The sequence below is a fragment of the Zootermopsis nevadensis genome, unplaced genomic scaffold (assembly GCF_977971745.1).
Source record: "Zootermopsis nevadensis isolate Lab colony 2312 unplaced genomic scaffold, Znev_1.0 Znev_ptg000028l, whole genome shotgun sequence".
Taxonomy (NCBI): Eukaryota; Metazoa; Arthropoda; class Insecta; order Blattodea; family Termopsidae; genus Zootermopsis; species Zootermopsis nevadensis.
In genome coordinates, this window is record NW_028259160.1 from 20347485 (window position 1) to 20367779 (window position 20295).

The following is a 20295-nucleotide window of genomic DNA, read 5'->3' on the forward strand; positions in this document are numbered from 1 at the left end:
ATCGCCCGGACTTCGCGAGAATGGACTGGGCTGCATTCCAGGCTTGCCTCGAAAGCAGACTCCTGGGGAACCCCGTGGTAAACGACGAGGAGGCAATCGACAAGTGCGTCGAGGAGCTGACCAGTGCTATCCTGGAAGCCACAGCAGCGTCCGCTCCTAAGCTTCGACCCCGCGTTGACAGGCGACCGCTTCTGCCCGCTAGTATTCGGGATGAAATACGCCTGAAGAACCGGCTGAGGAGGCGGTGGCAGGTCACGAGGGACCCCGCTCTTAAGACCCAGGTCAATCGACTCCAGAGGTCGGTGGCCTATCGTCTCAACGAGTGGCGGAACGAACAGTGGAGCGATACGCTCGAATCCTTGGACTGCGAGGACCAGTCGCTTTGGAAGGTGACCAAGCGGGTGATGCGAGTCCCCACTCCGTCGCCCCCCTTGCTAGTGCCGGGAGGACTGGCTCTCTCGAACCCCGAGAAGGCAGAAGCCCTGGCCGACAACCTTGAGGTCCAGTTCCAGCCGGTAGACAACCCGTCGGACCCGGCTGCAATTGACATGGTTAACGAGGAGGAGGAAGAGGAGGAAGAGGAGGAGGAGGAAGAGGAGGAAGAGGAGGAGGAGGAAGAGGAAGAGGAGGAGGAGGAAGAGGAGGAGGAGGAAGAGGAGGAGGAGGAGGAGGAAGAGGAGGAGGAGGAAAGTGAAAATGTGGCATAGACTGTGAATGTACATCAGAGAGAAGTACAGAAGTGAATTTAAGAAGGGGTACAAACCTAGGATACATTTAATCAAGGACGAGAATGGGGATCTGCTCGCGGAATCACATGGCATCGTAGACAGATGGAGAGATTACTTTAGTAAGTTACTAAACGTTCACGTAGCTGACCAATTTAATGAGCCTGAAGTACATACAGCAGATTGCCATGAAGTTAGTAATTACGATAGCTAGAAAACCAAAGGTCCCAGCACAATGCAATTGGCAATCTGGTTTTTTAGTGAAAACTATACTTGAAGGGGAATGAACATGGATCAAAGCAGATCGACAGGTTCGCGGATGTACTGAAGTATCTGGAAAATAGTTTGCAGATACAAAGTTAATAAATCTACTAACCTGATCAGCCCAAGGAGTGACTCAAGCGATCCAACATGTAATCCAGAGATTTCAGGACGCAGCGAAACATCCCTCCAGAGACGAGTGTCATACGCAATCACTCGCCATTTCTTACAGACACGCGCCATCCGGCAGATCTCACGGTGTGACAGATACGAGAAGATGTTAAGAAGAACTTTGTCTGGCAACTTCTCTATCGTCTGCAAGAGAGAGAGAGCAGTTCAGTCACACTTGTGTTCCGTGACATACGAATTACACAGGAAGATGGTGGAGAAGTTCTTGAAGGGATCCGTTAGGATACTGAAAATAAAATTAAACTCAATTTGTAACACAACAGGTGACACGCGTATTTTCCAGCGTGGTAATGTTGAGCTTGTACCTCGATCGATAAGTTTGATACAGGCCAACACAGTGCAGAGTTAGAGCCGGGTGATGTCCACTAGAGACCTTCAGACTTTGAGTCATGACGGGAGGAAAATCCATGTACTAACCAAGTGCTACGGCCTTATCTTTGCTCGAAAACACGTTGACAGTCATTAATTTAGTTTCCTTAATCTCATTCACATTTAACCTTGCGTATTCATCAATCCACGGTGGTCTAGTGGTCAGAACACTAGCCTTGTAAGCTTGGGGGCCCGGGTTCAATTCCCGGCGGTGCTCAAATTTATAACTTGTGTTGGGTAAGGCCGTGGTCTAGGCATCACGGAGTTTTCCTCCGGGGGCTTCCCCAGTTTCTCCGTGGCATCCCAACAATTACTCCACTCACACACAGAAGAAGGCAATGGCAAACCACTTCTGATCATCTCTGCCAAGAATGTATATATGTATGAGCAGGTCCCTGACAACCTGAAGAGGTTGGAAGGATCCTGTTCATAATATATGGACCTGTCGTCAGACAGAACACTACAAATAAAAAAAAATTCATCAATATTCACGATGTATTCAGAATCCATATTTTTTTATCTCGATAATAAAAGCCAAACGTTGAAGTTTACATGATTTGTTAGAGATACGTGAGGAATATATTAAAGCAAAATTTTCCTTTATTAATAAATAAAATTCAAGTACTTTTAAAACTAAGTTTGTTAGGTTGCACTCAGTGGTATATACAATAGCAGTTCACTTTTGATGTCAGCCTGCCTTGCCTTGATACGTCTCATAATAAAAAGACCTGTCTTTATTTATTTCGATTTTACAACGCTGTTACATCGATTTTATTTTCACTCAGTATATTACACCACCAAATTTATCAGTTACACCTATTTATATTGCAGAAATACCTTAATTTATTTCGATAAAATAATGAAATCGATACGTCATTCCAAAGAGGTTAGAAATGGTAGAAAGTAGATGGGTCAGTATCCTAATTTTCTTCAGATATATTGCAGCAAAATAATACAGAACAAAACGAAGCTGTAGTCTATTTCAGTGACTGAAGATGGATCACATATTCCTGCAGCCAAAGTTAAACAAGAAACTCACCGTGTTGAAAAATGGACTCCTGTAGGTTGTGCCGTCTGTCACGTATAGTTGTGCTGACTCACGAGCTACCTGCCCCCACACCTGTTACAGCCACAAATGTCAGCACAAAATGCAGACAGGAACCGGATACTATATTCACTCTACACTCAAATGCTACACAAGGCTTTCAACAAGTCGATATATAAAAAAAGACTAATTTGTAAATAACTGACGTAATGCAGACACTACAAATTTTACTTAGGTTTATCTGGTACATACTTCCACGTACTAAAGTGATTTTTTCCTGTAATTGTTAGTGGTTTCTCCGCCTTGAACCAAAAATTCACAAAGAAGGGAAATTTCTGCAAATGCTACATCAGAAATCAATAATCAATAAACTATGATTACATACCTCGATTTTAAATGAGCTTGCAGCATCACAAGGTACACTCAAATATAAAATTGTGACTCCTTTTCACATTTATAAATTGCGCAGTTGTCTGCCAATATTAATACACAGAAACATTAATCAAGTAAACTCATATTTTAAGGATTAATACTGTCCCAAACAGATGATTAAGTAGACAGACACACGAAAGTAATATTTAAACAAGGAGCTATGAGAAGAAAACTGACGAATATTTTCTCTCGAATACATTTAGGCTACCTGAAAACTGTAACGTAATAGTAATTTATTAATTCATATCTGCGTGTAATTGGCGAAGCTCCGTATGGCTTGAATGCACAGCGAGACATGTATAAATGGACGATTACGACACAAAATCTTTACAGTATAACGCAACAATGACACTGGAAAGACGCTAACATTAACAAGTGACTGCTGGCATGTTTCATATTTCACTTCAGCACCCGATTTACAGACCAGGATTTGACTCTTTACAATGGTCACTACGTGTTCGGACTACTTAATCTGGCTTACGCTGTTTCGCATCGTCACCATGTTTGTTATTATGTATAACATTAAAAAAAATATTTCGAACAGTGTTTATGAATATGTTTACGACATTCATTAATATATTATCAACAATCACCATCAAACCGAGAATAAATACGGAATTTTCCCGCCTCTCTTATCGTTTCAGGCTTTAAAAATTGTGCTAGGCCTAATGAAAGTTTCATATTGACCCCTGATGTAGCTGCTACCTCAGAATTTCGGACGGCCGCCATGTTTCTATTATTGCTGGCAGGAAACTGTTAAGTACAATACCACGGCGGCGTCTATAATAATACAAAGATGTTCGCATTAAAATCTGACATTTAGTTCAAACGTTATTACGGAGGGATTGAAAAAGCGAAATGGTGCCATAAGCCTGTCTTTTATGGAGAAAGGAAAACGTATCACCAGCTCGAAGCACTTCGAAGAAAGAAATAGCATCACACCAACAAGCTGCCAGCAAGCCTAAGCAAGCGCGACGAAGATTTGCAGGTGGCAGGTTAGCGGGGCGGTTCCGCCATGCCCTTCTATTCGGGCGACATTTGTTTCGAACCTCAGCTTCTTTTAAAATCCACACTTATGCAACATTCACGATTACCTCGCCGTATATTCGACGCTTCATAGCTTCTGTAGATAACGGATCGTAGTTTACAGCTAAATAATGAATCTACAATTTGCCGGTGTCAGGTCAGGCGACAATGGGGTAAAAATATCATAAGAAATGTGGCTATTGGTTTCTGCTTCATATTACATGTCAGGGGGGGAAAAAGAACTCCAGCCGAAAGTTCATATTTAAATAGAAACCCATATCTATAGGCCTACACATTTTGAAGCTGGTTTATGAGAACTTTCCGAAGGCTGTTCTCCGTTTCCTGAAATATTATATTTTAGGATTTATATCCATTCACCATGGTACTGTGAAAATGTAACAATTAAACACAGTGTTTTGCTAAAATGACATGACTTTCACCATCTCAAAATATCGTTAATAAGTTTATGGAGACAATGACTGTAGTTCGGGACGGAAGGGTTAAACACTACGTCACACACCAAACTACAATTATTGCAAAAACTAGTATTCAAGTCGTAACCAGCGCAATTAACAAACGGAAGTGTACACAGATCTAAAACATGTTTCTAAGACCTTCGTGGGGCATTATCACGAAACCACAAACGTTTTGAGTTCACCTCAGTAAAACTGCAGTGCCTTCATTATAAAATATCACAGAACCGTTTGCAAGCCTGTGTGTAGCAAATTGAGAATATTCACAATACTGACGTCTGCCCCTAGATCCATTATGTGCAGAGCGGATCACAACAAACACACCACCCTTCCCATACCACACACCGTCGTCAACTGGCGATCGGATCGCTCGCTGGACGAGTGCTGTCAGCTGAAGCTTGTAACTCGCCCCAGCCAGCCGGTGTACAGTTTGTTAGCTCCCCTACTGGCTTGCCCACACGACGTCACAAAAAAAAAAAACAGCGCAGACCGACCACACGCATCTTTCTGTGACTGGCTATATTCCAGGTTAAGAGTGATGGCGTTTGGGATCGAACTATGGACTTCTGTCTACCTGCCCATCACGCTTTGGAAATGAAAAGGTGGCTCTGATCTTCTTACAGTCAACTTGATGCGATTAATTTTTGTTTTACCTAAAAAAGACAAGCAGAAATACGTTACTCACCTGCACAAAGCATCGCAGCTGCTCGGCGCTGCTCACTGTCACTTTCAATTCAACTCTTTGGTTTTCAAGGATTTTTCTTGCTGTATACTTGGACACACTGACTTCGCCGTTTTTAACTCGGGACAGGTGGCGCGCACTGTGCGTGTCAGCCTAACCCTGTTTATACGCCGCTCATTAAATTATATATTAGCGGCAGTATTACGCCAAGCGAGAAAAATCCAAAATGAAAGTGTGTTGGTATAACATCGGCTTTATTATTCATTAAATAATTATTGGTATGGATTCATGTTTCAACCTAAATGACCATCCTCAGGTGATACGATTAAGAACTTAAAAAAACAAGTACATGTAATATAAAACTGCACAAAAAGTGTTTTTGTAAAAAGTATATTCTTTATTACATATAACACATTTACATGCACTTTTATATATTAAATTTACTTGCTGTTTTAAGTTATTAATCTTATCACCAAAAGATGGCTATTTAGGTTATGTTATGTATAATCAATACCAATAATTATTTAATAAATAATAAAGTTTATATTTTAGCAGAATACTTTCATAACGGATGCTTTGTATTGGTCGGGATACTACCACTAACACTTACGAAGATCAACAAGACGCTATCTTAAAATCTAATTCAGTTGTATATTTGACAGAATCAACACTTTCTTACCCAAGGCTTACAAACATTAATCTCTGATTTTCAATCATACTTAGTGTAACAGGGAGGAAGAATTCTTTCTGTGATGACTCATCACCCCGCTACTTTCCTATTTACACTTTCATCTGCAGTCATCTCATGTTTGTTCGTTTTACTGGGAATTAAATAAGTACATAAATATATGTTACCGTAAAAGCCCGACTGTTGGTGAAACCTAGGATTTACGAGACAAACCTAGGTTTTACCAAAGGCCTTAAAAACTATTCGCGTCTTATTTCGGGGTTTTACCATTCAATGTCATGAGCCGGGATAGCTCAGTCAGTATAGTGACTAGCTACGGGCTGGACGACCGGGGTTCGATCCCCCAGGGGGCAAACGATTTCTTTTCCTGTGTCCAGACAGGCTCTGGGGCCCACCTCTACAATGGGTACCGGGGGTCCTTTTTACCGGGGGTAAAGCCGGCTGGGGCGTGATGCTGACCACTCACCCCCATCTAGTGCCGAAGTTAAGGAAGAGAGGAGCTATACCTCCCCTCACCCCAAGCGCCTACATGGCGTATAGTGGGACAAACTTTACTTTTACAATTCACTCTTGGAAAAACCCCATATTCTACGGGAAGACTGTAGAAGTAAAGAGAAGTGTATAAATTTAGCAACTCAGTCTTGTAATCGACGCTTTTTTTTATATTTTAGGTTCCATAAATTACAACTTTAGAAACATACATTCCTTATCTAAGTTGCATTTTAAAAAAAGTTTAACAAAAGTAAAAATAACAGATAAAAACATTGGAAAAAATAGAAAAATTGTGATATAAAAAACATGAGACATTTCAATCATCAAAGTACATTTCTTTTCACTGCTGCTTCAAGACTTACTTGTTGGAATTGCATAACACACCAGAGGATTTGCACAAACACTTTTCTACTAACCTAACCTAACATAACCTAACCTAACATAACCTAACATAACCTAACATAACATAACCTAACATAATCTAACCTAACCTAACATAACCTAACCTAACACAACCTAACATAACCTAACATAACCTAACCTAACACAACCTAACCTAACCTAACACAACCTAACATAACCTAACATAACCTAACATAATCTAACCTAACCTAACAACCTAACCTAACACAACCTAACATAACCTAACATAACCTAACATAACCTAACCTAACACAACCTAACCTAACCTAACACAACCTAACATAACCTAACATAACCTACCATAATCTAACCTAACCTAACATAACCTAACCTAACACAACCTAACATAACCTAACATAACCTAACCTAACCTAACATAACCTAACCTAACCTAACCTAATATAACTTAACCTAACCTAACTTAATGTTTAGGAATCATATCACAATACTGAAACCAAGACGACTTATCCCTGTAACAGCGGCGGATCGTATCGATATGAGAGAGACTGAAGAAGATGCTGATGGTAGAAAACATTTTTTAAAAACATTTTTTCCAACGGAAAAATTAATGGCAAAATGCGGGAATAAGACGACATTTTGGACTTTGTTACTCACAGTACACACTTTTATTCCTTCAGTTCAACAAAATGTCTACAGACGAAAAGGCTCTCGGGAAACATTCAATGGATCAAAAGGTAAGTCAGACTAACAACAGGATGACGTATAAGTCATAAAATACTAAGCACACGGATAAGTACAATCTAAGACATTAATTAGGTTTCACAAACATAAAAATATTAAAATGTAACACCAAATCCACTGCTTTACAGCATATATGGTAATTACTATAATTTATTCAATTTCAGTACAATAACATCTAAAAGGATTACGAGTTTCCTTTTATCTGTAGAAAAACTCTCAATATTAAGTTTCATGACAAACCGCTTCGTGGATCTCGCGTTCTTAGATGCTGTACGCAGTAGTTCAGACACAAAACCGACGAATTTAAGATAATTAACTCAAGATGTGGAAGGAATTTGACGTGACCGAATCTAATATCCATAGAATTTTCCCGGAAGACTGAGAAAATACACTAGAAACCTCAGACGTGATTGTCGGTATCTGGTCCGAGAATTGAACCTGGGACCACACGAATATAAAGCTGATAACTTGACATTAGTTGCAGATATGGCGAAACTATTAGTGGCTGTTTTTACAATTTACAATTACCGACGAAGAGTTCATTAATAATAACACATGATTAAAATGCGAGCCAGCACAATAAACATTGGTCTCGCGTTGTCATAGCAACCAGAATTTCCCAGAATTCCTTAACGAAAATAAACGTCCTACCTAAAATCACAACTTTATATATATATATATATATATATATATATATATATATATATTTAGTGTTCTGTCTGACGACAGGTCCATATGAACAGGATCCTTCCATCCATTTCTCGGACTGGGACCTGTTCATATACGTTCTTGGCAGATGATCCAGAAGTGGTTTGCCATTGCCTTCTTCTGTGTGTGAATGGAGTAATTGTTGGGATGCCACGGAGAAACCGGGGAAGCCCCCGGAGGAAAACTCCGTGTTGCCTAGACCACGGCCTTGCCCAACACAAGTTATAAATTCGGGCACCGCCGGGAATCGAACCCGAGACCCCAGGATTTCAAGGCCAGCGTCAGAACTACGAATCTAAAAGATATCTGTAATGATTCGACAATTTTTGCAACAGTGGCCAGATCTCATAAAAATTCCAAGTGTTTGTTATCAAAGATTCACGTCCATAAACTGGTGTATTTAGGATCTGAGGTTTCACGGCGGTGAATACGAAGATGGCCGTCTTCAGGGTTGTTGCGCTGTGTAGTCTGGTAGATGTTTACCAACGTTTCAGAGGTCGTTTCTGCCCCCATCATCAGGGCGATCCAGGACCACTTTAGTGGGATTTGAGGTTCTCAGGGCCTTGTGACTTGCTGTGCTACGTAGTTTTCTGGTTGTACATCAACTTCACGGAGGATGCCCTGAAGATGGAGGCATCATGTTCTTCCTAAACGTTGGTATACATAAATGACAGTGTAAACGTGGACTTAATTCGGTTGTGAGCGGGAGGAAACTTGATATTTATTCTTCGTTACAAACGTGTACCGGAAATCAGCTGCTTTTTTGTTATTTCCTGTCAAAGTCAGAAAGAGGGACTGTCAGATAGCAGACTGGTCAGTTTGTGCTCGAAAGACTATTGTGCCAGACAAACAAAAGATATACAGCTCATGAAGAAACGATGTAATTTTTATGAAACATTTTAGCATCAAAGACCTTAGTTTAAACACCAATAACATTACATTAGATTCAGTGATTAGCAAATTTTAATATTAACTCATAATAAACGTAAACAAACTTCACTGTCGGCTTCTTAGCGCATTGCACCATTCTGTTGTTGTCAGAGTTCGCTTTCCGTCCTTCTTTTGTTGTTGTGACAACTTAGAGCCCCGAAATTGTACAGTTCTTTTATAAGCGTTCGAAAATGAGGACTGTCATGATTTCTGTAAACTTCGGTTTCAGCATTTGTAAACAAAACATTAGAAGTTTCCGCCTCAGCTATTTTCACACTTTCTATATATAAAAAAAAAAAAAAAACTCCCACGCAGAATGTGAACAAATGTTCTAATCTTGCACCAAGGAAGCAGACTTTGCGTCTGTAGAGCGATTCGCATTTCACTTTCATTAGTTCCTTATTTAAACAACAGGAGCAGCAGCATAGCTCTATATGACAGCCTGTCACCTCCGGGTGAGTAGGTAAATACATAATACATAGAAAATCCACTGTGAGCAATCCACACACAGCCTGACCCTATGACTAACAACACTGGAAAGGTGTAGTCTGTAACATAATATATGCATACGTTCTTTCGAAATTATAAATTCTGAAGGCTCCAAGCAGAAAGAAAAACCATCCACATACTACGCAAGTGCTACCAACTCAATTATTCAGTGCTACCAACTCAATTATTCAGTGCTACCAACTCAATTATTCAGTGCTACCAACTCAATTATTCACATACGCCCAGCAGTACACTACAGGCGATGTTAAAAGCCTTACAGCGCCTCTACAATAGAACACATACTTATTTTACGTAGTCATCTTTTTTGTTTTCCAAAACAAACACTAAAATTGCAACCTAATGTATTCCTTACCATAGTTTTCACATAACTGCACAAGAATACATTGTTGAGAGAACAGCATACATTCAAAGGGAGTTGATTTTGAACAACAGAGCGGTCTACAAATGTAAATAGACTACTATATTGTAATCGTAAAGTCCTGAGTTTGAACTAAAGCGTAGCCCACCCATCGACGCTCTAGTTGAAATGTTATTTTTTCAGATCCAAACTCGTCATAAACCTCAAATGTCAAAGAGAATGTTTTTGATGGTCGCAGGCAGACATTATTAGATTCCTACCGCTTAAAAACAGGACTTGCATTTGTCAGTCAGCTGGTAATCCGTAAACATAAACACACAAGACGTTTAAAACTTCATAAAACTTAATACTTTAACAGAACCATGGCAGTATTTTATCTCCAGGACGTTGGTACAGCTGTAATTGAATTTGTGTAAACGTTGGTCTAACTTACACAGCGTCACGACACCAACTAACCCCCCCGGGGTCTAAATCAGCCAATGAAAGGAAGTTAATTTTGAATTCAAATCAATGCACCAATCAGGAAACACAAAGCTGAAAACAGAACCAATGACTTTACAATATTCACGGGGACAAATTCGTACATTTCTGAAAGTAGACTTCACTTTGCTTACGAGGAAGCAGTCGGTTACAAACATTCAATTCAGCTTCGATCGTTCAACAGAAACATTTCTCGTCACGCTTTTGATATACGTAACAGTTCACGTTTCCTAATCAGAACAGTAAATAAACCTGAATTTCAAAAGATCTCCAGCCGTCTGATAAATGATTTACGACGCCAAAAGTTTATATCATTACATCCTTATCACTCACTTATACATTCCAAAGTCAGTCACACATTAACCTGTATCCTGCTGATAAAGAGTCCCAAGGTCATAGGGCAATTACAACGTAAGGGCTACAAATGGCCGCCCAACGCGAGGCGTTAATGAAATAATTAATTACTATAATGCACTTGAAATGTTTCCCAACCTATCAAATTTTACAGAACGATTATCAACAAAAGATTACGTCATTTATCTTAAGTAGACAAATTTATTTTCCAACTACAAAGAATAATGTAGTCTTAATGTCTTCTGAACGTCATCACAATTAACACCCACACATCTCATGGTGCATTAACTCATAGCATATTGGACTTGAACGCGTGGGGTCATGACATCGAATCCTGTCAAAACAAATCCTTTATTCTATTTTTTTTTTTAATCAGCCATTACAGGTGAGTCAAAAGTATGTTCATAGGAACATTTTTTATCATTCTTGATCCTGAAGCACGAACACAAAGTTTATAAAGACAATTTTGACTCTCCCTGTACATTGTTATTTCACATTACACAAAGAATTACAATACCAAAGCTTTGTATTTTATTAAAAATCAACCGTTCGCCATTGTATTGAAAGTGGCGCTAGTGTCGATCAAATCTCGTAAGTTTTTTTTTGTCCGTCGTGTTGGTATTAGAGATTGTAGGAAATTGGGAACTACGATTCTGGAGTAGACGCAATGACATAACTTCCATACAAAATTACATACAAATCCGTTTAGCGTTTCTCGGGTTGAATCATGCCGACAGACAGACAGACATAAACAGTCCCATATGCGCAAAATCCATGCACATCATTTAACTAAAGGATAATAACCCTTCGACTCGAAAGATTCAGTATTACGTACTTAAATCAAAACGTTAAAAAAACTGGTCGTAACCATAGTAACAAACATGGTGGAAGGGAGAGGGGAGAAGTTCAGTCTCAGTGTAGTCTGAAGACTCTCAATACGTAAAGTAATAAAATTTTATCACATAAAGCCAGTCGCCTCAATGCTGACTTCATTTGTATAATGTGGAGTTTAATAGCTAAAATAAAGTTTCTCATTCAAAACCATTTCATCATTAAAACCAAAAAGATAAGAAAAACCATGCAAGCTAACACACACGAGGAGACATTTCAGCGACGGCCAGGATAATTAATAGGTTATGGGTTGGTTGACAGTGGTTCGATTCCCGCCAACGGGTACCTCGGTTCTTTCATCAGGGATAAAGCGGCCGAGAAGTGAAGCTAAGCGCTTATGTCAACATCAACGCTCACAAAAATCTGAATGTCTTCATGGATAATTCTAGCTTTAACTTTTATTTTTATTATATTATTTAGTGTTCTGTCTGACGACAGGTCCATATGAACAGGATCCTTCCATCCTTTTCTCGGACTGGGACCTGTTCATATACGTTCTTGGCAGATGATCCAGAAGTGGTTTGCCATTGCCTTCTTCTGTGTGTGAATGGGATGCCACGGAGAAACCGGGGAAGCCCCCGGAGGAAAACTCCGTGTTGCCTAGACCACGGCCTTGCCCAACACAAGTTATAAATTCGGGCACCGCCGGGAATCGAACCCGAGACCCCAGGCCAGCGTTATAACCGCTAGACCACCGTGGCACATAGCTTTACATTACGACAGCAAATTAAACATTTAAAATCTGTGAATTTAATACATAAGCTAATGGAGCCACAGTATTAATATTAGTTTACTAACGATTAAAAAAATCAGGAATTGCAGTTTACGTATTTGTTAAATTTACGTGTCGTTCTTTAATTTATTTCGGATTATCCAAGAAAATATATTTCCGAACCAACACTGGTATTTGGGAGTGTACTGTACCTCTGAACTCGTCAGGAAATTTCCCGCGTGTACAGAATACCAAGGGCCATCACCGAGTCTACAAAAACTATGGGGTTACTTTAACCCAGAACGAACCTTCACGTTCCAGTTCTCAGAATGAAATTTTAATAACATCCCTTCGTCTATGTCTTGATGTCCGAAGTTATATTTTTCTTACGGATTTAACATCTGTCCGGTTCCATACTTCCACGCAACACGATATTTCTCCAAGCTAGTAAGACAGACCCAAAATAACCTTGGCGTGATGGACCCTACATAACTCCCGCCCTAGTGTGACGCAACCAACAGAGAAAAATAGATTTTACACGTTTTACGAACCATAACAGCTATTTAAATAGGTAACAGTTTATTATCTCCTCAGGACACTGCTTAAACACCATACGAATAGACAAACGTCTCACTATGTTTCGATTCTATATCTGCATTTTGCTCAAAGAAGCGTTAACATGTACAATGTTTTATTGTATACTTTCATGGCGAAATCAAATCATAACATTAATGTTAAAACATTTTCTAGCACAGTTCTGTGTTAGTTTCGTCGGAATTCTGAAATGAAATGAGCTTATACAAATACGAGCCTTGCATCCGTAATTAAACATCATTACAAGGCATTCTGTAGCTTGCTGTAACATCCTACATATCGAATCCGTCTTCCCATGCACATTACATGGGTGACATAACCTCACACTGCTCAGATAACTGAACATCGAATCGCTAAGAACCATATCACCAATAATTTAGTAACTCTAACCAATCGGGAGCATTCTATCATTGATGGGGTGGACGGTTAGACTAGCTAATGTAGTTCATTTATTATATGCTCTGGGTTAATGGAAACTGTGTTGAAATAATAACATTAATTCTTAATTTTATCACACATCGCCAATAATCGCGTCACGTAAGGCAATGCTGCCACCCTAATTATCTTTCAACGATTTAAATTGAGCGCGCTCTGCTCGCACTGACATCTCTGGTGACAAAATGCAAACAGTCTCGAGCTGTTATGGCGGTTAAGATTGTCGTTTGTTTACGTCGAAGAAAAATCTCGTTGCAGGCAAATCTCTTCTTAGTTTTAAAGTTAACAGATAAGTGTAACTTTGTGTTCTTATCCCTTAAAACATTTGAAAGTACAAATATGAGTGTCTATTCATCTGAATCTGCAGTCTTGTAACGTTCAGGGTTCCAGCGGGAAAAAATAATGTGTTATGTTAACCTCGCCTGGGGTAATGACATTTTATGGTACGGTATTGCCCGGGTACCAGGCAGTGTGATGGCATAAAGTCTTATTTCAGCCCCTGCTTATGATCTATTAAGCTGATTCTGTAGTTTATCTGCGAAACATGCTACGAGTCCCCCATTTGATTAGAGCTGTCACATTTTTAATTTTCTCTGTACGTACTTTAACTAAAAGCAAGTTCCTAGTTTTATATATTTAGTCGTAATATTTTGTACTTTTTACATAGCTCAGTCAGTATAGTGACGAGCTACGGGCTGGACGACCGGGGTTCGATCTCCGATGGGGGCAGAGGATTTTTTTTCCTGTGTCCAGACCGGCTCTGGGGCCCACCCAGCCTCCTCTACAATGGATTCCGGGGTCCTTTACCGGGGGTAAAGCCGGCCGGGGCGTGATGCTGACCGCTCACCCGCATCTAGTGCCGAGGTCAAGGAAGAGAGGAGCTATACCTCCACTCACCCCAAACGCCTACATGGCGTATAGTGGGACAAACTTTACTTTACTTTTACTTTTTACATTAAAATAATTAAAAGTATCGTAAAAATACCGTGAATAAATAAATAAATAAACACATCTGTTAACTGAAAGCATCGTCTGTTATCTTCATGGCATTTGAAAAGGTTGGTACTACCCCAGACACATGGCAGAATTACTCGGTATATAGGGGCAACTCAGCCAAATGTACTTTTGCAACATTTTCTTTAAAAAAAAATCAACACGTAGATCAGAAATCAATACAAAATTCTCAGTGTGTTGCCTTCGTAATGAATTACTCTCTAAGATTCAAAGTTTTGTTTTTGTAAACAATGTTCGTGAAGAAAGGGAATTTAATTTTCGTTAAGGCGGTGCGATTTCCCCCCTACCCCACTTCCCCTAACGGTGAAATGTTTTGAGTTACAATACGCTTCAGAATAAAACTGAAAATAAACATGGCCAACTAAAATGAGGTTAAGGCGGTCCTTGCAAACTTAAATCTGATTGAAATTTGATATTTTTTCAGACTACAGAGAACACGTCTAAAGCTGCTCCCTCCATCACATAAGTCACATAAGAGAATGTGCCTGAATCGTCGGACTTTTACTGCGTCTCGCTGTGGCACTTGAAACATCACAGCGTCTTTTCTCTTGTAAACCGTTACAATTTGAGATGTACATCGACAAGTAAACATTCCGTGATTTACTGCCAACCCTCTAACATTTACACCTATGTCTGGTTTCGTGCGGAAAACTAATTTGTTGGATCCTTACGATTTCGTACGGACCACGCTCCTGCTTGCCAAGTTATCGATCAGGTTTAAAAGAGTCTCATGGATTAAGAACAGATTACGTCACTCGATGCACGTGTGACGAAGAATTCCGCCGATAATTTAAAACACGAAACGTTTAGAATTGAGTAATAGGAAATAACACGGACAAGCGTACCGACGGACGCGACATCTCCCTGCGAAACTTAGCAACACTAAACATGGCACCGCGAGACCATCGATTCTCTCATAAGGTAATTCTAAAGAGCGACACCGCGGGGTGTGGCGTTGGCTGCGGCACGTGGTGAGTATTTCACATGTTAGAACGCAGAGGGCACTGTAGTCGTGCATATGGCGTCCCTCTACAGGAGGTGCTCTTTTCTATAAGTTCTGAATATTTTCAGCGGTTGACAAGTTATATCTAAAATAATTTTGATCTGCCTCTAAAGAGCTTTGGCGTCTTTATTCTACCAATAAAATATAATATATTCGGGAAGTTAAATTTAATAAGCGAGGATGTATTTTCAAAGCTATTAGACTGAGGCTGATAAACACGTATTCATTTTTTCTCCTGGACTGCTAATGAAGGGTCTCTCCTTCGATTCTGGCAGAGATGTCGCAAGTATTTAGTTGAATATATCCAGTTTACCAGGCAAATGTAACGTAAAAATTGGCAACATCAAAGCGGTTACACGTACCCTTAAGCAGAGGTTCAGTGAAAGAACAGAAAAAAGCTGGTAATTATTTACTTTCAGATGGTACTGGAATGCTGTAGTGTGGAGGGTTTTTTTTATGAAAAATATCTGTTTCCAATTTCAGTTGTTCACATAGGAGGAAAGTGAATAGTGAGCTGTTTTATTTATTTCGCTCAAATATTAGTTATCCCAAGGAAATGAGCAGGGAAAGTAGGCCATCTGCATATTCTGGATGGTCAACTCATTACCCTTTAGAAGTAATTAAATTTGCAGTTCATTATCTCCAGCCTCTGGATACGTTGATTTTTGAAGTCGCCCAAAGCACATCGCAGTCTCAGATGGACTTAAAATTAACCCTGAGCTGAAGAGCACTCGGCTTAAGTTTGAGCAAGTTCTGAAATCTGCCACGAATGAAACTGTCGCCACTGGCTTCAAAGTAATTAGAACTTTCCCACTAAACATGGATCGATTTCAGAGTACGCGTTTTCTGTTACAAAACCACGCTGGAAAACAAGTATATAAATGAAGGTGGCCTTCAACAGACAGTGCTGTAAAATGCCTTGGGTTCAGGATTTGTCATTAAATCTCCTGTCATTCCTCCTCCAGTCTCAAAGTAAGGATTTGGACGACATTCTACGGTCCAAGTTCTTACTAAACAGTAAGAAGGAAGGAGAAAAACAGCTTTTCCGACATGTTCGAAAACACCAAAGATTCTAAGACGAGAAAAATAGTCAAAGAAAATAAAACTAAAGATAAAAGACAAGAAAACATCAGAGAACGTAAATAAAATATGTAAATAAATTTGGAATTCAAGATTATTATAAGATCAGAATCTGACTGTTCCTACATCACTGACAGCGAGGAAACTGGTAATGAATTCTACGGAAAATAAATGCTTCAAATGTGACGAAAATTATTACGAAACCAAAAGGGGCGATGACTGAATGAAGTGAAGATAACTTTCTTCTGGGATGCTGCAATCCTTGCGGACAAAATACGACGAGAATTAGAAAAGAAAACTTTAAAATAAATACTGCTATGTAGGGAATCTCTCTCGAGATCAAGGGGCCTCTGCGACTTGGGGATAGGGGAGAGATCACTTCAGCTTAAGGCCTCCGTGATGGGAGTTGGAGGACCGTGCCCCTTTTGAATTATACCCTGGCATTTGCTTTACAATTGAAGAAAAGCACGGAAAACCTCACTATGGGCAGAACAGGCAAGTGTGACTGACATTGGCTTCTGTATCAGAAATAGATGTTGCAATACATCAGTTGTAACGTGTTCTGCCATCTGTCTGTTGCTACGCAAACTATTGGTGCTGCTATCTAACAGCGACCAAATGAAATATTTGATATCACATCCAACCAGGCGGTCGTGCTGCCATCGTTCAGTAATCATATGAATTATGAGCAATGCAGTCTGCGAGTGGTGGAATGATTATTTATCAGTTTCCACTCTTACATGACGCGCCATTTTGGAAGTGTTTTGGGATACCTCTTTGCCTAGTTTCCTAAATACAACAATAAATCAGAAGGGGCTTTCTCATCTTTCGCATTACAATTTATCCACGGCACACCATTTTGTCGGCACAGTTTTTGAAATAGAAATAAGTCAGTAATTTTCTAGTGGTTGGCTCTCCTGGACGATATTTTGTTTTTTGGTTTACCATTATTTCTATATAGCACTGTTTTTGGAGACGCGCCATTATGCAGCCTGATTCGAGATTCGCTAATTAGCGTTCCATAATGTGATTCCATGTTTTAAAATAAGTCGAAAATGTAATACAATATTATGTCGTGTGACTTTTAGTTTTAATGACACACGCCACCGTCAAATGGCGCAAGCTTTCAAATGATCAAAGCATGGGCGCCTAGTACGACTGATGGCAGCGCGCCGCACGGCATTCTCTGGAACAAGCCTTACCAAGTTGGCAGCTACCGTCGATAGGGTGGCCATACGTGTTACGACTCACCTGAAGACCTAACCTCAAACCTCTGACAGCCCACGCACGTCCAGACTTTGTCACAGTTTTGTGCTCAATATTTTATTCTTCAGTTGATGCTGGAACATGTTCAGTGAAGACGATGCTATTTTAATCGGTCTTACTGTTACTTTAATGTCGAAAATAAAAATTCAAAAATATTCTTACATAAATTTGTTGGATGAAATTCGGCAAGAGTCCACAGACGGGCATACCAACCTGTGAATGGATGAGGCCACATGCGTGGAACTTTTAAACTTTGTTTCTCCAGGTATCGGGAAGGAAGATACCGTAATGAGAACAGCAATATCTCCGCATGAACGGTTTTGTCGCTACTGGAAGGAACTATGAGGATTTCAAGTTATCGGTGGCAATTTCAGCACAAACACTAGGTAAAGTTATTTTTTAAAAAAAAACAAAAAAACACGCACAGCCATTTCTAAAATTCTTCGAAAAGAATAGTGCAAGGTAAGTCATAAACATTTATTATAGAACAAAAAACTATTGCTGAATATTAGCTGGGCGAGGCAGTGTTAGACGTGATATCAATTCATTCGGTGTAAAACGCTGAAAGTAAGTTCGTGTCAGGGTTGTCCAGGTTTTGTTGTGACGAATCTGTTGATGGCTGCGAGTGTGGCATCGTGTGTTGCAAATAAATTTCTTCCTGTTCAGTCACTATTCTTTACCTTTTGTTCAGATTTCCGCAACCTGGCTTAAAAAAAATTGCGTCATTAATTACTTTCTGGCAGAAGATAGCCATCACAGGTTGAAAATTACCAAGTTCTTCAGCAAATATGCGCACCGAAACAAACAGGGCTGTGCCGACTGATTAAGATGACCAAATGCTACAAGACTCAAACGTCGAGTTCTCTCTCTGAAACGTGGTCATTATCGATTTATTCCATATTCTTCCCTAATTATTAACGATTTGACATCGCAATACATGATCTGCTCAACCGAATTATAATAATTACAAATAAGTCACGCATGTTTTTTAACGTGCGGGTGTTAAAATGGTGTACGAGCTGTAAATCCGTTAACATTAAACTGAAAACGTCACCTGTGCTGCCATCTATCGAATTACACACAGGCAGGCATTTGTTTTTTTTAATATACATTTTACGTTCGTAGCTCCGCAGTGGTTGCAAAACACTCCGTAAGAGCGCTTGATATTTACCAAGCAACATTACTTAAACGACGAGTCATAGACAAACAAAGAAGCTACTTCTGTTTGTTGATTAAAAGTGTGTTATGGGAGTGTAATGAAAGGGACTTCAAAACTGTAAACTAATGAGCCCAAGGACTTAACACATGCAATCATTGTAAGAAACGTTTTGTAATATATCACTGGAACGCCTGTTAACAAATATAAACTCACTGGGAACTGTGTAAAACCACGTTAAGTCTTATTATTCAGATAAAAGATTCACTGGATCGCTTATTTGATGTCAACAATTGGACAGCAGAAACTTTCGTGTCTTTCTTAATTCACTAGAAGGTTCTTTGACGTTAAACTTAAAACAGCGCTGAGATTCACAAACACGAAGTCCATTGTCGTCCAACCTCGTATTCCAGTTACGAATATCCGAACGAACAATCACGTGATGCGTGTTGTTTTCACAAACGAGGTCACGCCTGCAAGCTATACAACCACGATACCTAGAAACACAATGAGGTTAGAACTGAATGTATTTCAAACTTCGAATCTGATGTTTCGCTTGGCGTCACCCCCGTTACTGAAACCTTTCACGTGTTCGTGTGGGGGTTATAACAAGAACAAAGGGGCGAAGAAGGCACACGACAGACACAAGGAACAAGGGGGCGACTTCTATGTACCGTTTTCGGACGCCTCGTACTCCCTTCGTCTCTCGCAGAAACTGCCGAGGCTGCAAACTCCACAGAAAGGGCTCCCCACGAGTCCATATCCCTCCGCCGCCTTCTAAACCAATGCCCGACACGCAGGGCCACAGAAGCAGGAGCAGCGTTATTTTAGAGAACAGCTAAAACTGTTGAGGCCTGAGAGTGGGGGCCTCTAGCGATCAAAGTCGCTGAGGTATTTTTAGTATTTTCGGACGTGTTCACAGCGCAGATCTCGTCACTTCACGATTTTCTCATCCTGCCTCAAGGAAAACTAGGCCAGAAATTCTCAAGGCTCAATTTCTACTTCAGTTACGAAGTCAAATGGTCTTTACTGCCAAGGGCAGGACATGTAAACCGACCATCACCATGGTGATCGTATTGGTAGAGCATGTGGCACGCACGTGAGAGACGGGAACATAGATGGGAGGAGAATATTAAAGTGGGTATTGAAGGGAAAGGGTCTCAGGGTGTCGACTGCATTCGCCTGGCTCAGGATAGTGTCCAGTGGCGGGCTCTTGCGAACACAGTAATGAACCTTCAGATTCAACAAAAGTTCAATTTCTTGACTAGGTTCTGTTTACTAACTAACTAACTAACTA

The 20295-nt window shown here is 40.1% G+C and overlaps 1 protein-coding gene across 4 annotated transcripts in view; it reads right to left on the bottom strand.

Moving 5' to 3' along the window:
• The window catches only part of FipoQ (F-box/LRR-repeat protein FipoQ), a 102226-nt gene that overhangs the window by 25533 nt on the left and 56398 nt on the right, over window positions 1-20295 (bottom strand). For 2 of the 4 annotated variants that reach the window (XM_087357830.1, XM_087357829.1), the window contains exon 2: window positions 1102-1301. In XM_087357830.1, the coding sequence (XP_087213956.1) occupies window positions 1102-1301 (200 nt within the window). Of the gene's footprint in view, window positions 1-1101; window positions 1302-2583; window positions 2665-4796; window positions 4938-19672; window positions 19826-20295 lie in introns of those variants that run through there. The other 2 variants (XM_022058105.2, XM_022058106.2) reach the window with 2 other exon arrangements.